At 49.7% G+C, this 25,235-nt stretch overlaps 1 protein-coding gene across 1 annotated transcript; it reads right to left on the bottom strand.

The window, feature by feature from the left end:
- Window positions 1-1,224: 1,224 nt before the first annotated feature.
- On the bottom strand, window positions 1,225-21,554 carry anxa14 (annexin A14; the record flags this gene model as incomplete). The annotated part of the gene is made up of 11 exons (XM_079259225.1): window positions 1,225-1,284; window positions 1,497-1,604; window positions 3,869-3,924; window positions 3,993-4,088; window positions 4,154-4,244; window positions 4,324-4,362; window positions 17,374-17,453; window positions 17,527-17,617; window positions 17,721-17,834; window positions 21,300-21,388; window positions 21,461-21,554. 11 exons carry the CDS (start codon window positions 21,552-21,554, stop codon window positions 1,225-1,227), a joined length of 918 nt encoding a protein of 305 aa, XP_079115351.1.
- Window positions 21,555-25,235: the final 3,681 nt, after the last annotated feature.

The following is a 25,235-nucleotide window of genomic DNA, read 5'->3' as shown; positions in this document are numbered from 1 at the left end:
TATGAAAAGTGCTATATGACCTGTATGAAACATATCATATGACGTGTATCAAACATGTAATGTGACGTGTATGAAATGTGCCATATGACGTTATGAAACATGTCATATGACGTGTATGAAACGTTCCATATGACATGTATGAAACATGTAATGTGACTTTTATGAAACGTGCCATATGACGTGTATGAAACATGTCATATAATGTGTATGAAACATGTCATATAATGTGTATGAAACATGTCATATAATGTGTATGAAACATGTAATGTGACGTGTATGAAATGTGCCATATGACGTGTATGAAACATGGCATATGACGTGTGTGAAACATGTAATGTGACGTGTATGAAAAGTGCCATATGATGTGTATGAAACAAGTAATGTGACATGTATGAAATGTGCCATATGACGTGTATGAAACATGTCATATGACGTGTATGAAACGTTCCATATGACGTGTATGAAACATGTAATGTGACGTGTATGAAACATGTAATGTGACGTGTATGAAACATGTAATATGCCTCGTGTTGCCACCAATAGGTGGGACTAAACCACCAGCCAGACTCTTTTCCTCTGTTGTTCCACGATGGTGGAATGATCTCCAAAACTCTGTCCGCTCTGCAGAGTCCCTGTCTACTTTTAAGACCAAGCAAGAACTAGGCTAAGTTCTCCAACTTTTTGGAAGTTTTCCTTCAAGGAGAACTTCCACACTTAGTTTAGCTATATTTGATGGAAAGTTTGAGAGCTTAGCCCAGTTCTTTGCTACAAACATTATGTTTTTTTTTTTTTTTGTTTTTTTTTTTAACATAGGTGATATTATGGGGTAGAAATGGAGAAGAAGAAGAGAAAAAGCCCATAGCACTTATGGAAGGACCTGCGTCCAACTGGACAGTCCACTACTGTTTTATTTCATGCTTGTGTTGTTCTCACTCATGTAAGTTGCTTTGGATAAAAGCGTCTGCTACACAAGTGTAGAATAGAACAGAGAAGAATATAACAAAAAGTCATATGACATGTTTGAAACGTGCTATATGACGTATAGAAAATGTGTCATATGAAGTGTATGAAACTTGTCATGACAGTTGTTTCATTTCGAAGTTTCAGAGTGAAGTATGAGCAGTGAGTGATGCAACATCAACCCAGTAAATCCACTTCTGAGGTGAAATTATTTTAATCTTTATTTACAGGATCAAGATTAAGCAGATCTTCTGAATCTTCCATTTAATCCTCAGAGCGACAGATGGCCAGCAGAGCCTGGAGATGTTCTCCTCGGAAGTGATTCTAGTGGAGAACAGAACAGAACAGGTTCAGAGACAGAACAAGCAGAACATAACCAATTCTGTGTTCTCTTCCAGTACTAGTGCTGGTAAAAAAAAAAAAAAAAAAAAAAAAACCCCAGTCCTGGTTCTGGTAAAAGAACCAGTTTTGCTCGAGAACAGAACAGGACCCATTCAGAGACGGAACCAACAGAACCAGTTTTGGTAGAAACGGACCGGCAGAGCGGAGTACAGCGATGTTCCAGTCAGTTTTAGGAATGCCACTCGGACACGCAGCAGGTCTTCCTCACTGTGGGACACCATGATGCCGTGGACCAGGGACTTCTAAGGAGGAAGGAAGTTGTGGTTCAAAGGAAGAAGTTCTGACAGAACAGTTCTGGTTCTAGAGCAGAGCCCAGTTCTGATTCAACACACACGCATATCAGTTAAAACACAAAACAACATTTTAGCAAGTAAAGGAATAAATAATCAGCCATTCCGGGTAAGGACTTCCTGGGTCCTCTGGAGACTTCGCAGGTCCAAAGTTCTGCCTCGTCAGGTCTGACATCACCAGTCATAACCTGATGTGATTGGCTGACAGCTGTGATGATGTTGGACCAAATCACATTCCGTCAAACTTTCACCAACAACACAGCGCAGACCTGCTGTCTGACAGAAACTACCAACGGCAAAGGACCACATTAAGGACAAGTACTTTCCACCACCTGACCAGATCACGTTAGAGGCATGTTTCCTGTTTGGTGGACGTGGTGAGACAGAAGGTTATTCTGATTGGATGGATTATTTGATGTGCTGATTAATGTGCTTAACAACGCGGTTATATGGATATGTGTGGATGGGTTTGGTTTTGTTCCGTGGACTTGTTTTTTTTTACTGGTCAGAGGGGGAAAATATTCAGTTTTTTTAAAAACTTGGTTATGTGTGGACATGGTCTGAGTTCCTTGATGTTTCCATGGAAACGTGAAGGGGGGGGGGGGGGTGGTTTGTCAGGTATTAGTAGTAGTGATGCATGAATATGGTGGAGAGTGGTGGTGGTGGGTGTTCAGGGATGTGTGTATGGGGGAGGGGAGGTGTGCATGAGTGTGTGTGTGTGGGGGGGGGGGGGTAGGAATGTGTGTACGGGGAAATATGGTGGTGCTTAAGCATGGTGAAGAAAGAGGTGTTGGTATGGAGGAGGGTGGGGACGCATGTGAAGGGGTAGGGGTTTGTGTATGGGGGAGTGTGAGGGTGTATTAGTTTGGGGTGGGGTAGGAGTGTGTGTATGGGGGAATGTGGTGGAGCATGAGTGTGTGGAGGAGTGAGGTGCATGTGTGGTGGGGTGTCGGGGAGTGTGTGGACATGTAGGGGATGGATGTGTGTGTGGGAGGGAGTGCTTGTGTGGTTGTGGTGGTGAGTGTATATCGGCGGGTGGAGGGGAAGTGGTTAGGAGGGGATGGGATGGGTGAGGGCGTCGCGGAGGGGAGATGCAGTGGAGGGAGGAGAGGGGCAGGGATCTGGGCTTGGGGGTATTTTTGAGTGACGGGGTGTGGGTGGGTGTAGCGGTATGGGGGGGATGTGGGCATCTGGGGGAAGATTTTGGAGGGTGGGCTTGTATGGGTTGCGATGTGGATGTGTGTGCCGGTGAGTGTGTGTGTGTGATGGTGTGTGAGTGTGTGTCATGGCTGCAGCTCTGCCACCTCCTGGGTGGCTGCATGGCTGGCGCCGCAGCAGTGTGGTTGGGATCTGTGCTTGGAGACGGCCGCCAGCTGCTCCAGCCTCGGGGTTCTCCGGGCCTTCCTCTTGCCTCGGTGTGGGCGGGGCCACATCATGTGGGCGAGGTCACATTGTGTGGGCGGGGCCACATTGGCATGATTTCTCTTCTCTGAACACGTTCCACTCTGTATGTTCTGCATGTGACACGGTCACTGAGTCGCCTGCAGGTTCATTTACTAACAACGGCTGGTTTTCTTCCTGTGTCTGATCTAGCTTGTGAGCTCTTGGTTTTCCTGATAGTAGATGTCTTCATCCTCCCGCAGGGGGAACATGACTCTAGTGTGTATAAGTGTATGGATGTGTGTATATATAAGTGGGTGTGTATGTGTGCTTATATACATACAAATGTATGTAGGTTGTTCTCTTTTTCAATCTTTCTTTTTTTTTCTTTTTCTCTCTTTTTCTCTCTACAAGGTGTTTTCTGTTTTCTTTTCTTTTCGATTCTCTTTCTGTCCCTCTTCTGTCCTCTCCGGTCCGGTCCAGCAGTACAAACTTTGTAATACAAACAATTATGCAAAATAAATAGAAAAATAAAATAAAATCCAGAATATCAGGGGGAGCATTATGTCTATGATGCTTCCCTTGGCAAAGTAAATTTGCCCAGCAGAACACAGCATCCAGAAAATCCATTTTGCTGCTTAAATGCTGGACAAGACAAAAAGGAAACGTGAAGCTGTTTCGGGTACAGTGGGACTCAGAACATTTTCCACTTCCTGGCTTCAGAACAAACCAAAGATGACATTATCAGTTCCGACTAAATGAGGAAAAAAAATCAAGAAAAGAAAATTAAAGTAAAAGAATTTTATAATCATTACCTCATGAAGACATTGTCTCACCTTCATTGTGTTCAGTCTCTTGGCGAGGTACATGTTGGGATTCTGGACGCACTGAACTAAACACAAAGACACCAAAACCTGTGTCAAACTGGATTGAAATGGAACAAACCATTTATGTGCTCACCTAGCACTTTCAGACCGAGCCGGAGGTCTCCAGAGAAGCGCTTCTCCACCATCTGGTCCACCGTCTGTCCCATCTCCAGCTCCAATGCAATCAGAACTGTCACAAATGACCAGAGTTAGCAGCTGTAGAACAGAGAAGATGGAAAAGGACACCGGACAAACCTTTGTTCAGGTGGTCCGGGTCTCTGGAGGTCAGGATGTTGATCCACAGTCCTGCATCGGCTTTCTTCCCTCTAAGAGCACCAGTAAGGGTCTGCATGGTTTGGAGTCAGACAACAAGTTCCATGGAGACATTTCTAACAGTGAGATGTGGACACCAAATAAGTTCTTACCTCCACGTCTCTGTGGACCACCGCAGCAGAAGCGTCCTTCTAAAGACGAGGAACAAAAAATATGAAAGAATTTAATAACTGTCCTAAAGACTACGGTAGGTAAAGGCATGATGAAGAGGACGATCCGGTTCTAGAAGGTCCTGATGAAGAGGACGATCCGGTTCTAGAAGGTCCTGATGAAGAGGACGATCCGGTTCTAGAAGGTCCTGATGAAGAGGACGATCCGGTTCTAGAAGGTCCTGATGAAGAGGACGATCCGGTTCCAGAGGGAGGACCTGATGAAGAGGACGATCCGGTTCTAGAAGGTCCTGATGAAGAGGGCGATCCGGTTCTAGAAGGTCCTGATGAAGAGGACGATCCGGTTCTAGAAGGTCATGATGAAGAGGACGATCCGGTTCCAGAGGGAGGACCTGATGAAGAGGACGATCCGGTTCTAGAAGGTCATGATGAAGAGGACGATCCGGTTCTAGAAGGTCCTGATGAAGAGGACGATCCGGTTCTAGAAGGTCCTGATGAAGAGGAAGATCCGGTTCTAGAAGGTCCTGATGAAGAGGACGATCCGGTTCTAGAAGGTCCTGATGAAGAGGACGATCCGGTTCTAGAAGGTCCTGATGAAGAGGACGATCCGGTTCTAGAAGGTCCTGATGAAGAGGACGATCCGGTTCTAGAAGGTCCTGATGAAGAGGACGATCCGGTTCTAGAAGGTCCTGATGAAGAGGGCGATCAGGTTCTAGAAGGTCCTGATGAAGAGGGCGATCCGGTTCTAGAAGATCCTGATGAAGAGGGCGATCCGGTTCTAGAAGATCCTGATGAAGAGGGCGATCCGGTTCTAGAAGATCCTGATGAAGAGGGCGATCCGGTTCTAGAAGATCCTGATGAAGAGGGCGATCCGGTTCTAGAAGATCCTGATGAAGAGGGCGATCCGGTTCTAGAAGGTCCTGATGAAGAGGACGATCCGGTTCTAGAAGGTCATGATGAAGAGGACGATCCGGTTCTAGAAGATCCTGATGAAGAGGACGATCCGGTTCTAGAAGGTCCTGATGAAGAGGGCGATCCGGTTCTAGAAGGTCCTGATGAAGAGGGCGATCCGGTTCTAGAAGATCCTGATGAAGAGGGCGATCCGGTTCTAGAAGATCCTGATGAAGAGGGCGATCCGGTTCTAGAAGATCCTGATGAAGAGGACGATCCGGTTCCAGAGGGAGGACCTGATGAAGAGGACGATCCGGTTCCAGAGGGAGGACCTGATGAAGAGGACGATCCGGTTCCAGAGGGAGGACCTGATGAAGAGGACGACCCGGTTCCAGAGGGAGGACCTGATGAAGAGGACGATCCGGTTCTAGAAGATCCTGATGAAGAGGACGATCCGGTTCTAGAAGATCCTGATGAAGAGGACGATCCGGTTCTAGAAGATCCTGATGAAGAGGACGATCCGGTTCCAGAGGGAGGACCTGATGAAGAGGACGATCCGGTTCCAGAGGGAGGACCTGATGAAGAGGACGATCCGGTTCTAGAAGATCCTGATGAAGAGGGCGATCCGGTTCTAGAAGATCCTGATGAAGAGGGCGATCCGGTTCTAGAAGATCCTGATGAAGAGGGCGATCCGGTTCTAGAAGATCCTGATGAAGAGGGCGATCCGGTTCTAGAAGATCCTGATGAAGAGGACGATCCGGTTCCAGAGGGAGGACCTGATGAAGAGGACGATCCGGTTCCAGAGGGAGGACCTGATGAAGAGGACGATCCGGTTCCAGAGGGAGGACCTGATGAAGAGGACGATCCGGTTCTAGAAGATCCTGATGAAGAGGGCGATCCGGTTCTAGAAGATCCTGATGAAGAGGGCGATCCGGTTCTAGAAGATCCTGATGAAGAGGGCGATCCGGTTCTAGAAGATCCTGATGAAGAGGGCGATCCGGTTCTAGAAGGTCCTGATGAAGAGGACGATCCGGTTCTAGAAGGTCATGATGAAGAGGACGACCCGGTTCCAGAGGGAGGACCTGATGAAGAGGACGATCCGGTTCTAGAGGGAGGACCTGATGAAGAGCACGATCCGGTTCTAGAGGGAGGACCTGATGAAGAGGACGATCCGGTTCTAGAATATCCTGATGAAGAGGACGATCCGGTTCTAGAAGATCCTGATGAAGAGGACGATCCGGTTCCAGAGGGAGGACCTGATGAAGAGGACGATCCGGTTCCAGAGGGAGGACCTGATGAAGAGGACGATCCGGTTCTAGAAGATCCTGATGAAGAGGACGATCCGGTTCTAGAAGGTCCTGATGAAGAGGACGATCCGGTTCTAGAAGATCCTGATGAAGAGGACGATCCGGTTCTAGAAGGTCCTGATGAAGAGGACGATCCGGTTCTAGAAGGTCATGATGAAGAGGACGATCCGGTTCCAGAGGGAGGACCTGATGAAGAGGACGATCCGGTTCCAGAGGGAGGACCTTATGAAGAGGACGATCCGGTTCCAGAGGGAGGACCTGATGAAGAGGACGATCCGGTTCTAGAAGGTCCTGATGAAGAGGACGATCCGGTTCCAGAGGGAGGACCTGATGAAGAGGACGATCCGGTTCCAGAGGGAGGACCTGATGAAGAGGACGATCCGGTTCCAGAGGGAGGACCTGATGAAGAGGACGATCCGGTTCTAGAAGGTCCTGATGAAGAGGACGATCCGGTTCCAGAGGGAGGACCTTATGAAGAGGACGATCCGGTTCCAGAGGGAGGACCTGATGAAGAGGACGATCCGGTTCCAGAGGGAGGACCTGATGAAGAGGACGATCCGGTTCCAGAGGGAGGACCTGATGAAGAGGACGATCCGGTTCCAGAGGGAGGACCTGATGAAGAGGACGATCCGGTTCCAGAGGGAGGACATGATGAAGAGGACGATCCGGTTCTAGAGGGAGGACCTTATGAAGAGGACGATCCGGTTCTAGAGGGAGGACCTGATGAAGAGGACGATCCGGTTCTAGAGGGAGGACCTTATGAAGAGGACGATCCGGTTCTAGAGGGAGGACCTGATGAAGAGGACGATCCGGTTCTAGAGGGAGGACCTTATGAAGAGGACGATCCGGTTCTAGAGGGAGGACCTGATGAAGAGGACGATCCGGTTCCAGAGGGAGGACCTGATGTAGAGGACGATCCGGTTCCAGAGGGAGGACCTGATGAAGAGCACGATCCGGTTCTAGAGGGAGGACCTGATGAAGAGGACGATCCGGTTCCAGAGGGAGGACCTGATGAAGAGGACGATCCGGTTCCAGAGGGAGGACCTGATGAAGAGGACGATCCGGTTCCAGAGGGAGGACCTGATGAAGAGGACGATCCGGTTCCAGAGGGAGGACCTGATGAAGAGGACGATCCGGTTCCAGAGGGAGGACCTGATGAAGAGGACGATCCGGTTCCAGAGGGAGGACCTTATGAAGAGGACGATCCGGTTCCAGAGGGCGGACCTGATGAAGAGGACGATCCGGTTCCAGAGGGCGGACCTGATGAAGAGGACGATCCGGTTCCAGAGGGAGGACCTGATGAATAGGACGATCCGGTTCTAGAAGGTCATGATGAAGAGGACGATCCGGTTCCAGAGGGAGGACCTGATGAAGAGGACGATCCGGTTCCAGAGGGAGGACCTTATGAAGAGGACGATCCGGTTCTAGAAGGTCCTGATGAAGAGGACGATCCGGTTCCAGAGGGAGGACCTGATGAAGAGGGCGATCCGGTTCCAGAGGGAGGACCTGATGAAGAGGACGATCCGGTTCTAGAAGGTCCTGATGAAGAGGACGATCCGGTTCTAGAAGGTCATGATGAAGAGGACGATCCGGTTCCAGAGGGAGGACCTGATGAAGAGGACGATCCGGTTCCAGAGGGAGGACCTGATGAAGAGGACGATCCGGTTCCAGAGGGAGGACCTGATGAAGAGGACGATCCGGTTCCAGAGGGAGGACCTGATGAAGAGGACGATCCGGTTCCAGAGGGAGGACAGGATGAAGAGGACGATCCGGTTCTAGAAGATCCTGATGAAGAGCACGATCCGGTTCCAGAGGGAGGACCTGATGAAGAGGACGATCCGGTTCCAGAGGGAGGACCTGATGAAGAGGACGATCCGGTTCTAGAAGGTCATGATGAAGAGGACGATCCGGTTCTAGAAGGTCCTGATGAAGAGGACGATCCGGTTCTAGAAGGTCCTGATGAAGAGGACGATGCGGTTCTAGAAGATCCTGATGAAGAGGACGATCCGGTTCCAGAGGGAGGACAGGATGAAGAGGACGATCCGGTTCTAGAAGATCCTGATGAAGAGCACGATCCGGTTCCAGAGGGAGGACCTGATGAAGAGGACGATCCGGTTCCAGAGGGAGGACCTTATGAAGAGGACGATCCGGTTCCAGAGGGAGGACCTGATGAAGAGGACGACACGGTTCCAGAGGGAGGACCTGATGAAGAGGACGATCCGGTTCCAGAGGGAGGACCTGATGAAGAGGACGATCCGGTTCTAGAAGGTCATGATGAAGAGGACGATCCGGTTCTAGAAGGTCCTGATGAAGAGGACGATCCGGTTCTAGAAGGTCCTGATGAAGAGGACGATCCGGTTCTAGACGGTCATGATGAAGAGGACGATCCGGTTCTAGAAGGTCCTGATGAAGAGGACGATCCGGTTCTAGAAGGTCCTGATGAAGAGGACGATCCGGTTCCAGAGGGAGGACCTGATGAAGAGGACGATCCGGTTCTAGAAGATCCTGATGAAGAGGACGATCCGGTTCCAGAGGGAGGACCTCATGAAGAGGACGATCCGGTTCCAGAGGGAGGACCTCATGAAGAGGACGATCCGGTTCCAAAGGGAGGACCTGATGAAGAGCACGATCCGGTTCTATAGGGAGGACCTGATGAAGAGGACGATCCGGTTCTAGAAGGTCATGATGAAGAGGACGATCCGGTTCTAGAAGGTCCTGATGAAGAGGACGATCCGGTTCTAGAAGGTCCTGATGAAGAGGACGATCCGGTTCCAGAGGGAGGACCTGATGAAGAGGACGATCCGGTTCCAGAGGGAGGACCTGATGAAGAGGACGATCCGGTTCCAGAGGGAGGACCTTATGAAGAGGACGATCCGGTTCCAGAGGGAGGACCTTATGAAGAGGACGATCCGGTTCCAGAGGGAGGACCTGATGAAGAGGACGATCCGGTTCCAGAGGGAGGACCTTATGAAGAGGACGATCCGGTTCCAGAGGGAGGACCTGATGAAGAGGACGATCCGGTTCCAGAGGGAGGACCTGATGAAGAGGACGATCCGGTTCCAGAGGGAGGACCTTATGAAGAGGACGATCCGGTTCCAGAGGGAGGACCTGATGAAGAGGACGATCCGGTTCCAGAGGGAGGACCTGATGAAGAGGACGATCCGGTTCCAGAGGGAGGACCTGATGAAGAGGACGATCCGGTTCCAGAGGGAGGACCTGATGAAGAGGACGATCCGGTTCCAGAGGGAGGACCTTATGAAGAGGACGATCCGGTTCCAGAGGGAGGACCTTATGAAGAGCACGATCCGGTTCCAGAGGGAGGACCTGATGAAGAGGACGATCCGGTTCCAGAGGGAGGACCTGATGAAGAGGACGATCCGGTTCCAGAGGGAGGACCTTATGAAGAGCACGATCCGGTTCCAGAGGGAGGACCTTATGAAGAGGACGATCCGGTTCCAGAGGGAGGACCTTATGAAGAGCACGATCCGGTTCCAGAGGGAGGACCTGATGAAGAGGACGATCCGGTTCCAGAGGGAGGACCTGATGAAGAGGACGATCCGGTTCCAGAGGGAGGACCTGATGAAGAGGACGATCCGGTTCTAGAAGGTCATGATGAAGAGGACGATCCGGTTCCAGAGGGAGGACCTGATGAAGAGGACGATCCGGTTCCAGAGGGAGGACCTTATGAAGAGGACGATCCGGTTCCAGAGGGAGGACCTGATGAAGAGGACGATCCGGTTCCAGAGGGAAGACCTGATGAAGAGGACGATCCGGTTCTAGAAGGTCCTGATGAAGAGGACGATCCGGTTCTAGAAGGTCATGATGAAGAGGACGATCCGGTTCCAGAGGGAGGACCTTATGAAGAGGACGATCCGGTTCCAGAGGGAGGACCTGATGAAGAGGACGATCCGGTTCTAGAAGGTCATTATGAAGAGGACGATCCGGTTCCAGAGGGAGGACCTGATGAAGAGGACGATCCGGTTCCAGAGGGAGGACCTGATGAAGAGGACGATCCGGTTCTAGAAGGTCCTGATGAAGAGGACGATCCGGTTCTAGAAGGTCATGATGAAGAGGACGATCCGGTTCTAGAAGGTCCTGATGAAGAGGACGATCCGGTTCTAGAAGGTCCTGATGAAGAGGACAATCCGGTTCTAGAAGGTCCTGATGAAGAGGACGATGCGGTTCTAGAAGATCCTGATGAAGAGGACGATCCGGTTCCAGAGGGAGGACCTGATTAAGAGGACGATCCGGTTCCAGAGGGAGGACCTGATGAAGAGGACGATCCGGTTCCAGAGGGAGGACCTGATGAAGAGGACGATCCGGTTCTAGAAGATCCTGATGAAGAGGACAATCCGGTTCCAGAGGGAGGACCTGATTAAGAGGACGATCCGGTTCCAGAGGGAGGACCTGATGAAGAGGACGATCCGGTTCCAGAGGGAGGACAGGATGAAGAGGACGATCCGGTTCTAGAAGATCCTGATGAAGAGCACGATCCGGTTCCAGAGGGAGGACGTGATGAAGAGGACGATCCGGTTCCAGAGGGAGGACCTGATGAAGAGCACGATCCGGTTCTAGAGGGAGGACCTGATGAAGAGGACGATCCGGTTCTAGAAGGTCATGATGAAGAGGACGATCCGGTTCTAGAAGATCCTGATGAAGAGGACGATCCGGTTCCAGAGGGAGGACCTTATGAAGAGCACGATCCGGTTCTAGAGGGAGGAGCTGATGAAGAGGACGATCCGGTTCTAGAAGGTCATGATGAAGAGGACGATCCGGTTCTAGAAGGTCCAGATGAAGAGGACGATCCGGTTCTAGAAGGTCCTGATGAAGAGGACGATCCGGTTCTAGAAGGTCATGATGAAGAGGACGATCCGGTTCTAGAAGGTCCTGATGAAGAGGACGATCCGGTTCTAGAAGGTCCTGATGAAGAGGACGATCCGGTTCTAGAAGGTCCTGATGAAGAGGATGATCCGGTTCCAGAGGGAGGACCTGATGAAGAGGACGATCCGGTTCTAGAAGATCCTGATGAAGAGGACGATCCGGTTCCAGAGGGAGGACCTGATGAAGAGGACGATCCGGTTCCAGAGGGAGGACCTCATGAAGAGGACGATCCGGTTCCAGAGGGAGGACCTGATGAAGAGGACGATCCGGTTCCAGAGGGAGGACCTGATGAAGAGGACGATCCGGTTCCAGAGGGAGGACCTGATGAAGAGCACGATCCGGTTCTATAGGGAGGACCTGATGAAGAGGACGATCCGGTTCTAGAAGGTCCTGATGAAGAGGACGATCCGGTTCTAGAAGGTCCTGATGAAGAGGACGATCCGGTTCTAGAAGGTCCTGATGAAGAGGACGATCCGGTTCTAGAAGGTCATGATGAAGAGGACGATCCCGTTCTAGAAGGTCCTGATGAAGAGGACGATCCGGTTCTAGAAGGTCCTGATGAAGAGGACGATCCGGTTCTAGAAGGTCCTGATGAAGAGGACGATCCGGTTCTAGAAGGTCCTGATGAAGAGGACGATGCGGTTCTAGAAGATCCTGATGAAGAGGACGATCCGGTTCCAGAGGGAGGACCTGATGAAGAGGACGATCCGGTTCCAGAGGGAGGACCTTATGAAGAGGACGATCCGGTTCCAGAGGGAGGACCTGATGAAGAGGACGATCCGGTTCCAGAGGGAGGACCTGATTAAGAGGACGATCCGGTTCCAGAGGGAGGACCTGATGAAGAGGACGATCCGGTTCCAGAGGGAGGACCTGATGAAGAGGACGATCCGGTTCCAGAGGGAGGACCTTATGAAGAGCACGATCCGGTTCTAGAGGGAGGACCTGATGAAGAGGACGATCCGGTTCTAGAAGGTCATGATGAAGAGGACGATCCGGTTCTAGAAGGTTCTGATGAAGAGGACGATCCGGTTCTAGAAGGTCATGATGAAGAGGACGATCCGGTTCTAGAAGGTCCTGATGAAGAGGACGATCCGGTTCCAGAGGGAGGACCTGATGAAGAGGACAATCCGGTTCCAGAGGGAGGACCTGATTAAGAGGACGATCCGGTTCCAGAGGGAGGACCTTATGAAGAGGACGATCCGGTTCCAGAGGGAGGACCTGATGAAGAGGACGATCCGGTTCCAGAGGGAAGACCTGATGAAGAGGACGATCCGGTTCTAGAAGGTCCTGATGAAGAGGACGATCCGGTTCTAGAAGGTCATGATGAAGAGGACGATCCGGTTCCAGAGGGAGGACCTTATGAAGAGGACGATCCGGTTCCAGAGGGAGGACCTGATGAAGAGGACGATCCGGTTCTAGAAGGTCATTATGAAGAGGACGATCCGGTTCCAGAGGGAGGACCTGATGAAGAGGACGATCCGGTTCCAGAGGGAGGACCTGATGAAGAGGACGATCCGGTTCTAGAAGGTCCTGATGAAGAGGACGATCCGGTTCTAGAAGGTCATGATGAAGAGGACGATCCGGTTCTAGAAGGTCCTGATGAAGAGGACGATCCGGTTCTAGAAGGTCCTGATGAAGAGGACAATCCGGTTCTAGAAGGTCCTGATGAAGAGGACGATGCGGTTCTAGAAGATCCTGATGAAGAGGACGATCCGGTTCCAGAGGGAGGACCTGATTAAGAGGACGATCCGGTTCCAGAGGGAGGACCTGATGAAGAGGACGATCCGGTTCCAGAGGGAGGACCTGATGAAGAGGACGATCCGGTTCTAGAAGATCCTGATGAAGAGGACAATCCGGTTCCAGAGGGAGGACCTGATTAAGAGGACGATCCGGTTCCAGAGGGAGGACCTGATTAAGAGGACGATCCGGTTCCAGAGGGAGGACAGGATGAAGAGGACGATCCGGTTCTAGAAGATCCTGATGAAGAGCACGATCCGGTTCCAGAGGGAGGACGTGATGAAGAGGACGATCCGGTTCCAGAGGGAGGACCTGATGAAGAGCACGATCCGGTTCTAGAGGGAGGACCTGATGAAGAGGACGATCCGGTTCTAGAAGGTCATGATGAAGAGGACGATCCGGTTCTAGAAGATCCTGATGAAGAGGACGATCCGGTTCCAGAGGGAGGACCTTATGAAGAGCACGATCCGGTTCTAGAGGGAGGAGCTGATGAAGAGGACGATCCGGTTCTAGAAGGTCATGATGAAGAGGACGATCCGGTTCTAGAAGGTCCAGATGAAGAGGACGATCCGGTTCTAGAAGGTCCTGATGAAGAGGACGATCCGGTTCTAGAAGGTCATGATGAAGAGGACGATCCGGTTCTAGAAGGTCCTGATGAAGAGGACGATCCGGTTCTAGAAGGTCCTGATGAAGAGGACGATCCGGTTCTAGAAGGTCCTGATGAAGAGGATGATCCGGTTCCAGAGGGAGGACCTGATGAAGAGGACGATCCGGTTCTAGAAGATCCTGATGAAGAGGACGATCCGGTTCCAGAGGGAGGACCTGATGAAGAGGACGATCCGGTTCCAGAGGGAGGACCTCATGAAGAGGACGATCCGGTTCCAGAGGGAGGACCTGATGAAGAGGACGATCCGGTTCCAGAGGGAGGACCTGATGAAGAGGACGATCCGGTTCCAGAGGGAGGACCTGATGAAGAGCACGATCCGGTTCTATAGGGAGGACCTGATGAAGAGGACGATCCGGTTCTAGAAGGTCCTGATGAAGAGGACGATCCGGTTCTAGAAGGTCCTGATGAAGAGGACGATCCGGTTCTAGAAGGTCCTGATGAAGAGGACGATCCGGTTCTAGAAGGTCATGATGAAGAGGACGATCCCGTTCTAGAAGGTCCTGATGAAGAGGACGATCCGGTTCTAGAAGGTCCTGATGAAGAGGACGATCCGGTTCTAGAAGGTCCTGATGAAGAGGACAATCCGGTTCTAGAAGGTCCTGATGAAGAGGACGATGCGGTTCTAGAAGATCCTGATGAAGAGGACGATCCGGTTCCAGAGGGAGGACCTGATGAAGAGGACGATCCGGTTCCAGAGGGAGGACCTTATGAAGAGCACGATCCGGTTCTAGAGGGAGGACCTGATGAAGAGGACGATCCGGTTCTAGAAGGTCATGATGAAGAGGACGATCCGGTTCTAGAAGGTCCTGATGAAGAGGACGATCCGGTTCTAGAAGGTTCTGATGAAGAGGACGATCCGGTTCTAGAAGGTCATGATGAAGAGGACGATCCGGTTCTAGAAGGTCCTGATGAAGAGGACGATCCGGTTCCAGAGGGAGGACCTGATGAAGAGGACGATCCGGTTCTAGAAGATCCTGATGAAGAGGACGATCCGGTTCCAGAGGGAGGACCTGATGAAGAGGACGATCCGGTTCCAGAGGGAGGACCTGATGAAGAGCACGATCCGGTTCTATAGGGAGGACCTGATGAAGAGGACGATCCGGTTCTAGAAGGTCATGATGAAGAGGACGATCCGGTTCTAGAAGGTCCTGATGAAGAGGACGATCCGGTTCTAGAAGGTCATGATGAAGAGGACGATCCGGTTCTAGAAGGTCCTGATGAAGAGGACGATCCGGTTCTAGAAGGTCCTGATGAAGAGGACGATCCGGTTCTAGAAGGTCCTGATGAAGAGGACGATCCGGTTCTAGAAGATCCTGATGAAGAGGGCGATCCGGTTCTAGAAGATCCTGATGAAGAGGGCGATCCGGTTCTAGAAGATCCTGATGAAGAGGGCGATCCGGTTCTAGAAGATCCTGATTAAGAGGACGATCCGGTTCCAGAGGGAAGACCTGATGAAGAGGACGATCCGGTTCTAGAGGGAGGACCTGATGAAGAGGACGATCCGGTTCTAGAAGATCCTGATTAAGAGGACGATCCGGTTCCAGAGGGAAGACCTGATGAAGAGGACGATCCGGTTCCAGAGGGAGGTCCTGATGAAGAGGACGATCCGGTTCCAGAGGGAGGTCCTGATGAAGAGGACGATCCGGTTCTAGAAGATCCTGATGAAGAGGACGATCCGGTTCCAGAGGGAGGACCTGAGGAAGAGGACGACCCGGTTCTAGAAGATCCTGATTAAGAGGACGATCCGGTTCCAGAGGGAAGACCTGATGAAGAGGACGATCCGGTTCTAGAGGGAGGACCTGATGAAGAGGACGATCCGGTTCTAGAAGATCCTGATTAAGAGGACGACCCGGTTCCAGAGGGAGGACCTGATGAAGAGGACGATCCGGTTCCAGAGGGAGGACCTGATGAAGAGGACGATCCGGTTCCAGAGGGAGGACCTGATGAAGAGGACGATCCGGTTCCAGAGGGAGGACCTGATGAAGAGGACGATCCGGTTCTAGAAGGTCCTGATGAAGAGGGCGATCCGGTTCTAGAAGGTCCTGATGAAGAGGACGATCCGGTTCTAGAAGATCCTGATAAAGAGGGCGATCCGGTTCCAGAGGGAGGACCTAATGAAGAGGACAATCCGGTTCTAGAGGGAGGACCTGATGAAGAGGACGATCCGGTTCTAGAAGATCCTGATGAAAAGGGCGATCCGGTTCTAGAAGATCCTGATAAAGAGGGCGATCCGGTTCCAGAGGGAGGACCTGATGAAGAGGACGATCCGGTTCTAGAGGGAGGACCTGATGAAGAGGACGATCCGGTTCTAGAAGATCCTGATGAAGAGGACGATCCGGTTCCAGAGGGAGGACCTGATGAAGAGGACGATCCGGTTCCAGAGGGAGGACCTGATGAAGAGGACGATCCGGTTCTAGAAGATCCTGATGAAGAGGACGATCCGGTTCCAGAGGGAGGACCTGATGAAGAGGACGATCCGGTTCTAGAGGGAGGACCTGATGAAGAGGACGATCCGGTTCTAGAGGGAGGACCTGATGAAGAGGACGATCCGGTTCCAGAGGGAGGACCTGATGAAGAGCACGATCCGGTTCCAGAGGGAGGACCTGATGAAGAGGACGATCCGGTTCCAGAGGGAGGACCTGATGAAGAGGACGATCCGGTTCTAGAAGATCCTGATGAAGAGGACGATCCGGTTCTAGAGGGAGGACCTGATGAAGAGGACGATCCGGTTCCAGAGGGAGGACCTGATGAAGAGGACGATCCGGTTCTAGAGGGAGGACCTGATGAAGAGGACGATCCGGTTCCAGAGGGAGGACCTGATGAAGAGGACGATCCGGTTCTAGAGGGAGGACCTGATGAAGAGGACGATCCGGTTCCAGAGGGAGGACCTGATGAAGAGGACGATCCGGTTCTAGAGGGAGGACCTGATGAAGAGGACGATCCGGTTCTAGAGGGAGGACCTGATGAAGAGGACGATCCGGTTCTAGAGGGAGGACCTGATGAAGAGGACGATCCGGTTCCAGAGGGAGGACCTGATGAAGAGGACGATCCGGTTCCAGAGGGAGGACCTGATGAAGAGGACGATCCGGTTCCAGAGGGAGGACCTGATGAAGAGGACGATCCGGTTCTAGAGGGAGGACCTGATGAAGAGGACGATCCGGTTCCAGAGGGAGGACCTGATGAAGAGGACGATCCGGTTCCAGAGGGAGGACCTGATGAAGAGGACGATCCGGTTCCAGAGGGAGGACCTGATGAAGAGGACGATCCGGTTCTAGAGGGAGGACCTGATGAAGAGCACGATCCGGTTCTAGAGGGAGGACCTGATGAAGAGGACGATCCGGTTCTAGAGGGAGGACCTGATGAAGAGCACGATCCGGTTCTAGAGGGAGGACCTTATGAAGAGTACGACCCGGTTCTGGCAATGTGGGTTTTGTGCTTTTGCATTTCTACTGATGTAATTTGGAAACTTTTTTTTCTGAAGAAAAATGATTAACGGAGACGTGTCTGAGGTCCGGACTTACTGCAGGACTAAGATGGTTCTGGACTTACGTTTAGAAGAGCAAGAACCAGTTTGGAAAAGTCTCCACTAGTTTCTGATTTCAGCTCCTTCTCCAGATCCTTTTTATACACTGAGAACAGATGAGAACACGTTAGAACATGGACTCCCAGTCCATGAGGAGAAGTCCAGGTTCTGGTTCTCACGCTGTTTGTAGGCAGAATGGATGTTCTGGAGCTGCTTCCTGGATCTTGTACACAGAATCTCCAGAAGGGTCTCCTCATCGGTTCCTAAACCCTGCCCACACACACACACACACACACACACACACACACACACACACACATTCACTTTCTGAACTCCAATCACAATTCAGGGTCACATGCATGCTCTTTGTCACCGTCATGGCATTCTGCAGACGCTGAGCCTCAAACTGGTCTGGGACCAGCAGCAGGTCCAGCAGCAAGTCCTCCAGGTCTCCAGACAGAACCTTCTTCAGAGCTGCACTCAACTCCTGGAACAGCAGAGGGTGTGCTTAGGACGAGACTCAACCTGGGAACCAGACTAAACCATAGAACCAGACAAAACCTGGAAACCAGACTAAACCCGGGAACCAGACTGAACCTGGGAACCAGACTAAACCTTAGAACTAGACTAAACCTAGAGACAAGACTAAACCTTAGAACTAGACTAAACCTAGAGACAAGACTAAATCTTAGAACTAGACTAAACCTAGAGACAAGACTAAACCTTAGAACTAGACTAAACCTAGAGGCAAGACTAAACCTTAGAACTAGACTAAACCTAGAGACAAGACTAAACCTTAGAACTAAACTAAACCTAGAGACAAGACTAAACCTTAGAACTAGACTAAACCTAGAGACAAGACTAAACCTTAGAACTAGACTAAACCTAGAGACAATACTAAACAGAGGGAACCAGACTAAACCTTGGGACGAGGCAGAACCTGGGAACCAGACTAAACCTTAGAACTAGACTAAACCTAGGGACGAGACTGAACCTGGGGACCAGACTAAACCTGGAGACCAGACTAAACCTAGGGACGAGACTGAACTTGGGAACCAAACTAAACCTTAGATCTAGACTAAACCTAGGGACGAGACTGAACCTGGGAACCAGACTAAACCTGGGGACCAGACTAAACCTAGGGACGAGACTGAACCTGGGGACCAGACTAAACCTGGAGACCAGACTAAACCTAGGGACGAGACTGAACCTGGGAACCAGACTAAACCTTAGAACTAGACTAAACCTAGGGACGAGACTGAACCTGGGAACCAGACTAAACCTTAGAACTAGACTAAACCTAGGGACCAGACTGAATCTGGGAACCAGACTAAACCTAGGGACCAGACTGAATCTGGGAACCAGACTAAACCTAGGGACGAGACTGAACCTGGGAACCAGACTAAACCTTAGAACTAGACTAAACCTAGGGACCAGACTAAACCTGGGAACCAGACTAAACCTTAGATCTAGACTAAACCTAGGGACGAGACTGAACCTGGGAACCAGACTAAACCTTAGAACTAGACTAAACCTAGGGACGAGACTGAACCTGGGGACCAGACTAAACCTGGAGACCAGACTAAACCTAGGGACGAGACTGAACCTGGGAACCAGACTAAACCTTAGAACTAGACTAAACCTAGGGACGAGACTGAACCTGGGAACCAGACTAAACCTAGGGACGAAACTTAACCTGGGGACCAGACTGAACCTGGAGACCAGACTAAACCTAGGGACGAGACTGAACCTGGGAACCAGACTAAACCTTAGAACTAGACTAAACCTAGGGACGAGACTGAACCTGGGAACCAGACTAAACCTGGGGACAAGACTAAACCTAGGGACGAGACTGAACCTGGGAACCAGACTAAACCTTAGAACTAGACTAAACCTAGGGACGAGACTGAACCTGGGAACCAGACTAAACCTTAGATCTAGACTAAACCTAGGGACGAGACTGAACCTGGGAACCAGACTAAACCTTAGAACTAGACTAAACCTAGGGACGAGACTGAACCTGGGAACCAGACTAAACCTGGGGACCAGACTAAACCTAGGGACGAGACTGAACCTGGGAACCAGACTAAACCTGGGGACCAGACTAAACCTAGGGACGAGACTAAACCTGGGGACCAGACTAAACCTAGGGACGAGACTTAACCTGGGGACCAGACTAAACCTGGAGACCAGACTAAACCTAGGGACGAGACTGAACCTGGGAACCAGACTAAACCTTAGAACTAGACTAAACCTAGGGACGAGACTGAACCTGGGAACCAGACTGAACCTGGGAACCAGACTAAACCTGGGGACCAGACTAAACCTAGGGACGAGACTGAACCTGGGAACCAGACTAAACCTTAGAACTAGACTAAACCTAGGGACGAGACTGAACCTGGGAACCAGACTAAACCTTAGATCTAGACTAAACCTGGGGACCAGACTGAACCTGGGAACCAGACTAAACCTTAGAACTAGACTAAACCTAGGGACCAGACTGAACCTGGGAACCAGACTAAACCTGGGGACCAGACTAAACCTAGGGACGAGACTGAACCTGGGAACCAGACTAAACCTTAGAACTAGACTAAACCTAGGGACGAGACTGAATCTGGGAACCAGACTAAACCTTAGATCTAGACTAAACCTAGGGACGAGACTGAACCTGGGAACCAGACTAAACCTTAGAACTAGACTAAACCTAGGGACGAGACTGAACCTGGGAACTAGACTAAACCTTAGAACTAGACTAAACCTAGGGACGAGACTGAACCTGGGGACCAGACTAAACCTTAGAACTAGACTAAACCTAGGGACGAGACTGAACAGAGGGAACCAGACTAAACCTGGGACCAGACTAAACCTAGGGACGAGACTGAATCTGGGAACCAGACTAAACCTTAGAACTAGACTAAACCTAGGGACGAGACTGAACAGAGGGAACCAGACTAAACCTGGGACCAGACTAAACCTAGGGACGAGACTGAACCTGGGAACCAGACTAAACCTTAGAACTAGACTAAACCTAGGGACGAGACTGAACCTGGGGACCAGACTAAACCTTAGAACTAGACTAAACCTAGGGACCAGACTAAACCTGGGGACCGGACTAAACCTCGGAACCAGAGTAAACCTAGAGACCAGACTAAACCTGGAAACCAGACTAAACCTTGGAACCAGACTAAGATGTGCAGAACTGGACAACAGACACCCCAAGGCCAGAAAGGGAAGGAATTCCACCTCCATAATCACAACGGTTTCTGCCCTCGTTGCCCAAACTGAGTGTTGCAGGAAAAGGATGCAACACAGGCGACATGTTCCTTCACCAGCTTTGTTGGAAGGTGTTGCAGCAAAAATTAATCAAGTTTTTCAGTTCGTACATTAAACTTTGTCTTTATGGCGGATTGAAATTAATAAAGTTTTAAAAAGATTTGTAGATCATCATTTCTTTTTTTCTTAACGTTCCAGCTTCAGTAGAACTGGATTTGTAGAGAAAGTGAGAAGTAAAGCAGCCATGATGGATTCCTTCGATGTCACATAATCATGGCAGTCTATCAGATGTGATCATGAAGCTGATGAAGATGATGATATAATTTTATATTGAACTGGCTTTATGGCATAGCTCTGTGTTTTATTAAATTACTGTTTAGAACATGATCTCATGTTAATTATGTTTAACGTATTTCATCATAAATATTAATATTCCCGGGTTCTATTAATATTACCTGCGTTATAAATACATTAAAGCTCAGGCTACACATGGACGTTCATGAGAAAGCATGTAATCACCATTTCCAGGTGTGACTGCCACTCAGACAGATGGAAATACCTGTCCACACCTGGCAGGTGGAACTCCTTTTCTACATAAAGGTGTGTTCACAGTTTCACAAGGTTTGGTCAGCAAACAAAAACTTTCTCCAGGTCCAGACTCCATCAACGACAACTTTACCTTCCTTGTTCCCTCCTCAAAGGTCCTGGAGATCACCTGTCTCTGGGCGTTGCACCGATTGGTCAGAATTCTCACCAGAGTCAGTGAATCTGAGCAAAGTGCACAAAGCGTGGAGTCAGCATGATGTCACAGAAGAGGAGGAGCTCTGCTTCGGCGAGCACCTTTCTTCTCCAGCGCCGCCTGGATTGCCATTACATCCCGCTCAGGGTGGAAGCTGAAGAAGGGCCGGATGGTTCCCAAAGTTCCCCAGAACATGTCCTAGATTGGAAAAGCACAGCAGCGGGAGTCAGAACTGGACCAGAACCAGACAGATACTCCAGAAACACCTCTCACAGGAGGTCATTCAGCCGGTGTCAGAATGCAGCTAAAATCCAGCGGAACTTAATCCGAGTCTCCCTGGACCACTGAAGAGAGCGTGAAACTCCTGTTCATTTGTTCGTTTTCTAAACCACTTAGTCCAATTCAGGGTCAGGGGGAAGCTGGAGTCTGTCAAGCCAGGTACACCTGGACAGGTCACCAGTCCAAAACACAGACAAACAACAATTCACACTCACTCCCAGAGAGAATTTGGAGAGATCAGTTGACCAACATGTGTGTCTTTGGACAGTGGGAGGAAGCCGGAGTATCTGGACAGAAGCCACGCACACACGGGGAGAACGTGCAAACTCCATTAATTAATCCTGATAAAACAACTACTGGAAAAATATAAAAATATCATTTTTATTTTCAACTTTAGTTTTTATCTGATTGATTGTTGTTATCATCATTAATATTATTTTATTATTATCATCATCTTTTTCTAAGGGCCTGAGATGGATCAAACATTGGCAGCACCATTAATTGTACTGCATCATTATTAATGCCAGTTTTTAAATAAACACACGTTTCATAGCAATTCCATGCTGTTTTCTCACAGGAAGATTATTAAGTGTTCTGGTTCAAAGTGAGACCCAGACCAGACCTAAGAGCTGACAGCTTAGTGATGATGGGGTTTACCATTCGCTGCTGGTACGACTGAAACCTCCTACATACACAACACGACACCCGGTCAAAACAAATGTCTCAAGACCAACATCTGCTTGTTCCTTGATCTCTGATTCCAGCATCATCATCTCCAGAAGCTTCTGCAATGCCAGCACTTTTTTCCAATTATCTTTATTCAAGATCTTGTATTGATGAGAAGTCCAAGCTTTACCAGACCATCCCAAAGATCCCCCATGAGGTTCAGGTCTGGAGAATCTCCAGATCAGGTGTCACCAACTCTGGTCCACGAGGTCTACCATCCGGCAGGTTTTAGTGTTTCCCTGCTGCAACACACCTGACCCAAATCAATGGCTTATTAAGAGGCAGGTCCAGAAGATGACAAGTTGTTGGAGAACCTAACACTAAAACCTGCAGGATGGTAACTCTCAAGGACCAGAGTTGGCAACCTGTGCTCCAGACAATCCCAAAGAGTCTCCATGGGCTTCAGGTCTGGACTCTAGTAAAACTGTCTCCTGTTCCCTGAACCAATCTGAGCCTCAAGCAGCCTGAAGGAAGATGGAATAATCTGCTCATTCGGTACATTTGGCTCGTCAATTGACCCTGAACCTAAACACAAATGCAAAACTAGACTTAAACCAAGACGTGAAACGAGACCTGACCAGATAACAGACTGTCTCCACAGAATTGTACACACTAGGCAAAATGTCTGTGTCACACCAGCCGCCTCTCCCTTCACCCTGATGTTCCATCACTCAAGAAAAGGATCAGTCTGGACTCTTCAGACCACATGACCTTCTTCCATGTCTCCAGAATCCAGCATTAATACTACCAGCCTGAAGCCTTTCTGTGCTTCTCCTCTGATTGTTGTTTTTTTCTGACTGCATCAGTTGGGTTATTAAACATTTGCAGGTGGAGAATCATCTCCCTGCAGAAAAAATCCAATAGGAAGCTCCAGCCTGTTAAATCCAGGTCATGAACAGGTAGGAGGTCCCGTCAGTAGAGAATCAACTTTTTATATTTTCTGTAAATTTGTTATGAACTTTCTGAGAGCAGAGTAGGAGAACAGGTGGAACGTGTTCCTCAGAACACCGTGATAAGGAACAGACCATGAAGGCATCGTCATAGATTAATGTGATAACTGACTGAATCTGAGGAAGGTTAAATATGCAGTAGGAACTGGTCTTGGTTAGCTGGTTACAATCAAGCTGTTAGTTAGCTGGTTACGATCAAGCTGTTAGTTAGCTGGTTACGATCAAGCTGTTAGTTAGCTGGTTACAAGCAAACTGTTAGTTAGCTGGTTACAATCAAGCTGTTAGTTAGCTGGTTACGATCAAGCTGTTAGTTAGCTGGTTACAATCAAGCTGTTAGTTAGCTGGTTATGATCAAGCTGTTAGTTAGCTGGTTACAAGCAAACTGTTAGTTAGCTGGTTACAATCAAGCTGTTAGTTAGCTGGTTACAATCAAGCTGTTAGTTAGCTGGTTATGATCAAGCTGTTAGTTAGCTGGTTACAAGCAAACTGTTAGTTAGCTGGTTACAATCAAGCTGTTAGTTAGCTGGTTACGATCAAGCTGTTAGTTAGCTGGTTACAATCAAGCTGTTAGTTAGCTGGTTACGATCAAGCTGTTAGTTAGCTGGTTACGATCAAGCTGTTAGTTAGCTGGTTACAATCAAGCTGTTAGTTAGCTGGTTACGATCAAGCTGTTGGTTAGCTGGTTACAATCAAGCTGTTAGTAGGATTGTGAGCAGTTTAATGTTTTTATCAGATAACAGGAGTCAATGTTTAACTTACAGAGGATGTGAAGCTGTCAGAGTCCATGTCACACCTGTCTGAGACAAAGTGAAAACGGAGTTACATCATCTTGTTTCACACAAACTTTACACAGGTTGTACATGGTAAACATCCAATCAGAACCAGAATCATCCATGATTATTATGTCTCACCTGTACAGGAAGCTCCAGCATCTGCTCACAGGTGTGCAAGTTCCCCTGTTATAAGCTCCTCAGATCAGTCTTGGATCTCAGTGACACACCTGCTGCAGGTGTACCCTCCTACTGCAGGTCTAATCTCTGACCAATCACATCCCAGCACACACACACACACACACACACACACACACACAGCTCCGTCAGCTCATTGGTCTGTGTGAAAATTCCCACACCCCACAGGAAAAATGCCACATTCCTGGGAGAGCGGAGTATATGTGGGCAGTTCCTTTCGAACCAAGCTTCCAGTAAAAAAATGACCTAAACGGGAAGTCCGCAGCAGATTGGACCAGCATAAACCATGAGGAAGTGACGTGGGAAACAGTTTGGATGAGGTCTGTGTGGGAACTAATAGTCAGTAATAAATAAACCAGAATATGTTTTATATTTTTAAATTCTTCAAAGTAACCACCTTTTGCTTTGATGACAGCTTGACAGATAACATACATACACGCACACATGCAGCCACATGTGCACACACGCACACAGAGATACATACATACATAAAAACTCCTCTCTCACCCCCCTCCTCCTCCCATCTCCCCAGGGTAGGCCGGGTGGCTGTTCATCTCTCCAGTTCGGGTTCCTTACCAGAGTCCTGGGAGCTTGAGGCTCCTCTTCAGTATCTTAGCTGCATGGGTGGTACATCCCATGCAGGGGCTTTTCCTCCCATGATGGTTCTTCCATCTTGTGTTCCTCCAGACTCCATTGTCTGAGACATTCACTAAGTACTTCATCCCTCGGTGCCCTCTTCCTGATGTATTCATGGAGCTTGGATGTTTCATCTTGGATAGTGGCCTTGATGCTCACTAGTCCCCGGCCCCCTTCTTTGCACTTAGTGTATAGTCGCTGGACACTGGACTTGGGGTGGAACCCTCCATACATGGTGTGCAATTGCTTGAAGTTGACCCCCAGGGTTGTCTGCCACAGCCTCAATTAGTTTGCAACAAAGGTCCTTATGGTGCCGT

The sequence above is a fragment of the Telmatherina bonti genome, assembly GCF_933228915.1.
Source record: "Telmatherina bonti genome assembly, chromosome: 19".
In the NCBI taxonomy this organism is placed as follows: domain Eukaryota; kingdom Metazoa; phylum Chordata; class Actinopteri; order Atheriniformes; family Telmatherinidae; genus Telmatherina; species Telmatherina bonti.
The sequence above is the reverse complement of the archived record's forward strand: the minus strand, read 5'-3'. Positions and strand labels throughout refer to the sequence as shown.